Source organism: Choloepus didactylus, chromosome 13, assembly GCF_015220235.1.
Source record: "Choloepus didactylus isolate mChoDid1 chromosome 13, mChoDid1.pri, whole genome shotgun sequence".
In the NCBI taxonomy this organism is placed as follows: Eukaryota; Metazoa; Chordata; class Mammalia; order Pilosa; family Megalonychidae; genus Choloepus; species Choloepus didactylus.
In genome coordinates, this window is record NC_051319.1 from 89389562 (window position 1) to 89396445 (window position 6884).

Sequence of the window (6884 nt, forward strand, 5' to 3'; positions counted from 1 at the left end):
TTTGTTTCAATTTGCAATTCTCTAAGGACAGATAGTACTGCACATCTTTTCATATCTTATTTGGCATCTGTTTATCTTCTTTGGTGAAGTATCTGTTCAGAACATTTGATAGTTTTTTAAATTTTTTAATTTTTTCAAAATGTGAGCTAATACTTGTGAAGGGTATGAGGTTCCTACTCTGTCAATTTAAAAAACCCAATTGTTGAGTTTTAAGAGTGCCTCCTATATTTAGGATAAGGTCCTTTACCAGATATGAGTTTTGTAAATATTTTCTCCCAGTCTGTGGCTTGTCTTTTCATTCTTTTAACAGTGTCTTTTGCAGAGCAGAATTTAAAAATTTTAATAGAGTCCAACTTACCCATTTTTTTCTTTCATGGATTGTGCTTTTTGTGTATCTAAAAACTCATCACCAAACCCAAGATCACCAAAATTTTATCCTATTTTTTTCTAGAAATTTTATAATTTTGCATTTTACATTTAGGTCTATGTTCCATTTTGAGCTAATTCTTGTGAAGAGTGTAAGTTACCTCCTCTGTCAAGATTCATTTTATTGCATGTGGATGTCTAATTGTTTCAACACCATTTCTTGAAATGACTATTCTTTCTCAACTGAATTGCCTTTGTGCCTTTGTCAGAAATAACTTGACTATATTTATGTGGATCTGAGCTATACTTTTTTAGCATTTGGTTATTTTCCATATATCATATAATCCATTAAATTCTTTTTTTATGTTTACAACAGCAGATTTTATCGCTCTTCCTTCCTCTAGATCATTCATCAAAAAGAGAAAAAAAAAAACTTCAATTTCTGTAGGCACTACACAAAAGTGGTGATACATATTTTTCACATCAACTGAAAATGATTCATAATCATTTTCTTATTTGTACCTCCAGGCATTGAAGAAGACAAATTCTCTTTGAGAGTCACAGATTTTAAAAAGTATATATTATGAAATTTTAAATGTTGGGATGTGTGCTTTCTATACCAGCTGTGGAGGAATTTTGCATTAGGGCTAAACAAGGCAAGAGAGGGATTTATATGAGGTCCTGCCTGCAGGAGACTCATTTTATGACTTCTTGAAAATGCTGTAGCAGCAGGACACACACACACAGACACACACACACACTGCTGTAAGAACCACACATGTTATAAGGCAAGATCCTCATCTTTCTTGGTGGCTGCTATATCCCCCACTCTGAGCACAGTGTCTCATACACAGCCACAACTCAACAGCTGTTTGTTGAATGAAAGATGATGTCATCAACTCAAAACAACTATAATTAAATAAATAATACACAGGTGGACCAAGGGCTGAATCTGAGTCACAGATGTGTTTTAAGTGCCTCATATTTCAAATACTTAAAAATAATACATATATTTTAAAACAATTAGTTTCCAACATTTTTAAATGGAAAAACTCTCACCAAAATCCAGATTTCATTCTCAGCTTGACAAAGTTCAAAGGATCCAGCAACACTGAGCCTTTATTCCCATTGGCTGTAATTGAACAGTTTGTGCCCATTTAGAGATGATAAGTGCTCTACAGTTTATTACAATTCCCACCACGCCTATCTGTCAAACATTTGACAAGCTTTACATTTACTTTATCTGTCTGATCCCCAAGAGTTTGCAACTCCTATTATATACACTTGGGCTACAGAGATTTACAGATACCTGGAGTATTATAAGAACAAACACATTCTCATTCTCATAGTAATTTTCATGATTAGAAAGTGTCATTTTTTTTGAGAATTAGAGCTATTCTAGGCTCTATGCTAAGTACTTGGCAAGAAATGTGTTTTGTTCTTTAAAATAATCCTAGAAAGTAGCTATAATTATTTCTTTTTATAGGTGAGGTGTTAACCATCTTGTTCAAAGGCATGGTAAATTTAAGACAGAATATGGATAGACGCTCAGATCTGAAATCACAACTACTTCACTATAATTTGAACCACGTTGTCACTCTCTGAGTGGAGAGATTCATTCCTGGTGACCTGTGGTCATTCAAATTCATTCTTAGTGTTCAGTGTGATTGTAATGGAAAGAACAGATAGATAAAGGTTCAAAACTGGACTTTGTTACTTACTAGTTCTATGACTTTGGGCTTGTCACATAACCCCTTGTTTATTCGTATGTAAAATATTGATCGCAACAGTAACTTATCTGGTTGTTTGTCAGGATTCACATAGTCAATGATCAATCTGTGGTTGCGATTATTCTTAGGCATAAGTTAGAGAGAAGTATATTTTAAAGTTAGAGAATAAAAAGAACATGGTCTCCAGATGACTGAGTGTGAGACCTAATGATGGGCTTTTTCCCAGATAAAATGGGAGGGAGAGGAGGGAAACAGGAGCCACGGGAAGCCAAGGCTTCATTGCCCTGTGAGGGATGCAAATGCCAGGCTGGTTCCAAGCTCAAAATTCCATGCCCCAGGGATGATCACATGAGGCTAGTAACAGTGGAAAATGCTAACAAATCCAAAGCAGTGTAGCTTTACACCTGTTATTTTTCCAAATGTGCAACTCTTTCTCTGTAATGTATCCTACCATGTGACCTTCCAGTCACACAACAACTTTCTTCAAACATTTATTGAACATATACCATAGGCTGGGCACTGTGCTAAGTGGTAAAGAGAGATAATAAATAAGAAATAGTATGGCTCTCCAATTACTCCTCATGAGAAGTTGGCCAGACTGGTGGGGGGGGGGGGGTGGTGGGGTGGATGAGTCAATTAAAAGTCAATTAGACTAAAGTTTCACATTTTGTTGAAGTCCCATCTATTTTTTTTTCTTTTCTTGCTCTTGTTTTCAGTATAAAGTCTAAGAAACCATTGCCTAACTCAAGGTCCTGAAAATGTTTCCCTATGTTTTGTTCCAGTAGATTTGTACTTTTGGTCCAATTTGAGTTAATTTTTGTATGTGGGGTGAGGTAGGGGTCCACCTTCATTCTTTTGCACATGACTATCCAGTTTTCCAGCATCATTTGTTGAAGAGACCATTCTTTACCACTGAGTGGACTTGGCACCCTTGTCAAAAAATCAATTCAACAAGAAAGTAAAAAGACAATCTACAGAGGGAGGATCTAAGATGGTGGCACAGAGAGGAGTGGAAGCTAGTTAGTCCCCCTAGAACAACCAACAAACAACCAGGAACAACTAGGAAATAATCCAGAATAACTGCAGGGGGACAAACGTGACCATCTACTCATCATACACCAACCAAAATTGGGAGGAATGCCCGAGATTGCAGCAATAAAATCTGTAAGTAAAAACTGTGGATCCAAGCCAGGAGACCCCTCACCCCACAGCCCAAGCTGCAAAGCCTTGGGGTGCTAGAAAGCAGCTCTCTCCGACCAACTGAATACAGCTTAGCTGAGCTCCAACTGGGGTTTTAATTAACAAAAGACACAAGCTATGAATCCCCAACAAGCAGACAGAGGCTTTGGGTGAAGACTGACCTTGGAGAGCCGGAGGGGGGCCACGGACTGGCACTGAAGGGGGCTTTCCATCCCTGTTTTGGCTCAGTGGAGAAAGCCTCAGCCATTTTCAGTTCCCAGCTCTCTGACCCAGACAAGGGTGGAGATAGCACAGGCAGAGAGAGACCATTGAAATGCTAATGACCTCTCCCTAGGGGGTCTATCTTCTCTAAGAGAAAAGGGGTGGGGCCCAGCTCTAGTTCCCGCCTTCCATTCAGAACCAGACCCCAGAGCATGAGAGAAAACAGCAACAGGCCCACCTCCTTAAACCAGTCTGGAATTATAGGCTGACAGGTGCCACCTGTTGGGCAAAAAAGCACAGTGACTCAAGGCCTCACAGGGTGTACCAATTTTCTAAGACACACCCTCAGGGAAACTGGATATTGAATAGTTCTTCCTTCTGGGACCAGAGTCTGTTTTGGTATGGGAAAACTGGATTGAGGTAACCAAGGAAACCATGCCTAGACAACAGAAAACTACAACCTACACTAAGAAAAACGAAGTTATGGCCCAGTCAAAGGAACAAACTTACACTTCAACTGAGATACAGGAATTGAAACAACTAATACTAAGTCAATTCAAAAAGTTTAGGGAAAGTACAGTGAAAGAGCTGAACTGTATAATGAAAACACTGGTTGTACATAAGGTAGAAATTGAAAGTTCGAAAAACCATCTGGCAGAATCCATGGAAATGAAAGGCACAACAGAAGAGATGAAAGACACAATGGAGACATACAACAGCAGATCTCAAGAGACAGAAGAAAACACTCAGGAACTGGAGAACAAGGCATCTGAAAGCCTACATACAAAAGAACAGATAGAGAAAAGAATGGAAAAATATGAGCAACATCTCCAGGAACTTAAGGAAAAAAATGAAAAGCAATAATGTACCTGTCATTGGTGTCCCAGGAGGAGAAGAGAAGGGAAAGGGGGCAGAAGCAATAATAGAGGAAATAAGCAATGAAAATTTCCCATCTCTTATGAAAGACATAAAACTACGGATCCAAGGAGTGCAGCGTACTCCAAACAGAAGAGATATGAATAGGCCTATGCCAAGAAACTTAATAATCAGATTATCAAACGTTAAAGATAAAGAGAGAATCCTGAAAGCAGCAAGAGAAAAGTGATCCATCACATACAAAGGAAGCTTGATAAGACTGTGCATATTTCTCAATAGAAACCATTGAGGCAAGAAGGAAGTGGGGTGATATATTTAAGATACTGAAAGAGAAAAACCACCAACCAAGAATCCTATATCGGCAAAACTGTCCTTCAAATATGAGGGAGAGTTTAAACTATTCTCTGACAGACAATGACAGAGTTTGTGAACAAGATACCTGCTCTACAGGAAACACTCAAGGGAGCACTGCAGACAGAAAGGAAAAGACAGGAGTGAGAGGTTTGGAAAACAATTTTGGGAGACAGTATCACAGCAATGTAAGTACACTGGACAAAGATGACTGTGAGTGTGGTTGAAAGAGGAAGGTTGGGACCATGTGGGACATCAGAACACAAGATGAAGGATAAAGACTGGGTCTATGCAACTCAGGGAAACCTAGGGTGCTCAATGATTGCAATAAAAGGTACAAATATGTTTTTACATGAGGTAGAACAAATGAATGTCAACATTGCAAGGTGTTAAAAATAGGGTGGGATTGAGGGAAAAATATTATCAATGCAAACTAGAGACTATAATTAATGGGAACATTGTATTACGCTTCCTTTAATATAACAAAGGCAATATACCAAAGCGAAATGCATGGGGGCGGGGGGGGGGGGTGGAGAATTGGGGAAGGGTATGAGACTCCTAGCATTGGTGATATTGTCTGATTCTCTATTCTACTTTAGGTTAATGCTATCTTTCCTTTTGTTGCTTCCTAGCTGTCATTTTGTTTTGTTTTGTTTTGTTTTTCTCTCTCACTTTCTCTTTTCTTTTTCTTTTGTCACTCTGCCATCTTTGACTCTTCCTCCTTCTTTGTGGAAGAAATGGAGATGGTCTTACATAGATAGTGGCAATGGTGCTGAATACATAAATATGTGACTATACAGGGAACCAGTGATTGTTTACTTAGGATGATGGAATGTATGGTATGTGAATAAAAGCTTCTTAAAAGAAATGGGTTGGTCCCCGCCGCCAGCTCGCCTCACTCACGGGTCGGAAGCGCTGCGTGGGGGAGACTGTTCCAAGATGGCGGCGGGTTGCTGTGGGGTGAAGAAGCAGAAACTGTCCAGTTCGCCCCCCTCTGGCTCGGGTGGCGGTGGTGGCGCCTCCTCCTTCTCCCACTGCAGCGGAGAGAGCCAGTGCCGAGCGGGGGAGTTGGGACTAGTAGGCGCCGGTACGCGGCTCAACGGACTAGGAGGTCTAACCGGAGGAGGTACCGGTAGCGGCTGTGCCCTCTCTCCCCCCCAGGGCTGCGGCGGCGGTGGCGGGGGCATTTCCCTGTCGCCACCACCGAACTGCGGAGTGGGGACCCTACTTTCCACCCCGACCCCCGCCACCTCTTCCTCACCCGCCTCATCGTCCGCAGCTTCGTCCTCATCGCCCGGCTCCCGGAAGATGGTGGTGTCAGCGGAGATGTGCTGCTTTTGCTTCGATGTGCTCTACTGTCACCTGTATGGATACCAGCAACCCCGGACCCCCCGGTTCACCAACGAGCCCTACCCACTGTTTGTAACATGGAAGATCGGTCGAGACAAAAGATTGCGTGGATGCATAGGTACTTTTTCTGCCATGAATTTGCATTCAGGACTCAGGGAGTACACACTTACCAGTGCCCTTAAAGATAGCCGTTTTCCCCCAATGACAAGGGATGAGCTGCCGCGGCTTTTCTGCTCAGTGTCTTTGATCACTAACTTTGAAGATGTCTGTGATTATTTGGACTGGGAGGTGGGTGTACATGGCATTAGAATAGAATTCATCAATGAAAAAGGATCAAAATGCACCGCCACCTACCTACCGGAGGTTGCAAAGGAGCAAGGATGGGACCATATTCAGACCATAGACTCTTTACTAAGGAAAGGAGGATACAAAGCTCCAATCACTAATGAATTCAGGAAAACCATAAAACTGACCAGGTACCGTAGTGAAAAGATGACCCTAAGCTATGCTGAATACCTTGCTCATCGCCAGCATCATCATTTCCAAAACGGCATTGGTCATCCCCTTCCACCATACAACCATTATTCCTGACAACTGAGCCGCACAACCAGTCATTGGGCCTCTCTGCAGACCTCTTCCCAGGAGACCCTACCCCTTCTTGGTCTAGCTGTCTCTTTTACTGTACCATTTTATGATGATAGTTTCCGTTGCCATGGTGAAGCTTCAGCATCATCAATTAAGATCATCATGGTAACGGGTAGGAAAATGGCATTTGGTAAGAACGTCCTGTTTTATTATTTTACATCATTG

General features: G+C 41.3%; 1 protein-coding gene across 2 annotated transcripts; it reads left to right on the plus strand.

The window, feature by feature from the left end:
* Positions 1–5651: 5651 nt before the first annotated feature.
* On the plus strand, positions 5652–6665 carry LOC119508544 (AMME syndrome candidate gene 1 protein-like). 2 transcript variants are annotated; one of them, XM_037802182.1, is made up of 2 exons: positions 5652–6142; positions 6248–6665. In XM_037802182.1, the coding sequence occupies exons 1-2, from the start codon at positions 5664–5666 to the stop codon at positions 6663–6665; spliced, it is 897 nt and encodes a 298-aa protein (XP_037658110.1). In that variant the 5' UTR covers positions 5652–5663. The 2 variants fall into 2 exon arrangements, with proteins under 2 accessions (XP_037658110.1, XP_037658109.1); XM_037802181.1 differs by having other exon boundaries at positions 5652–6665.
* Positions 6666–6884: the final 219 nt, after the last annotated feature.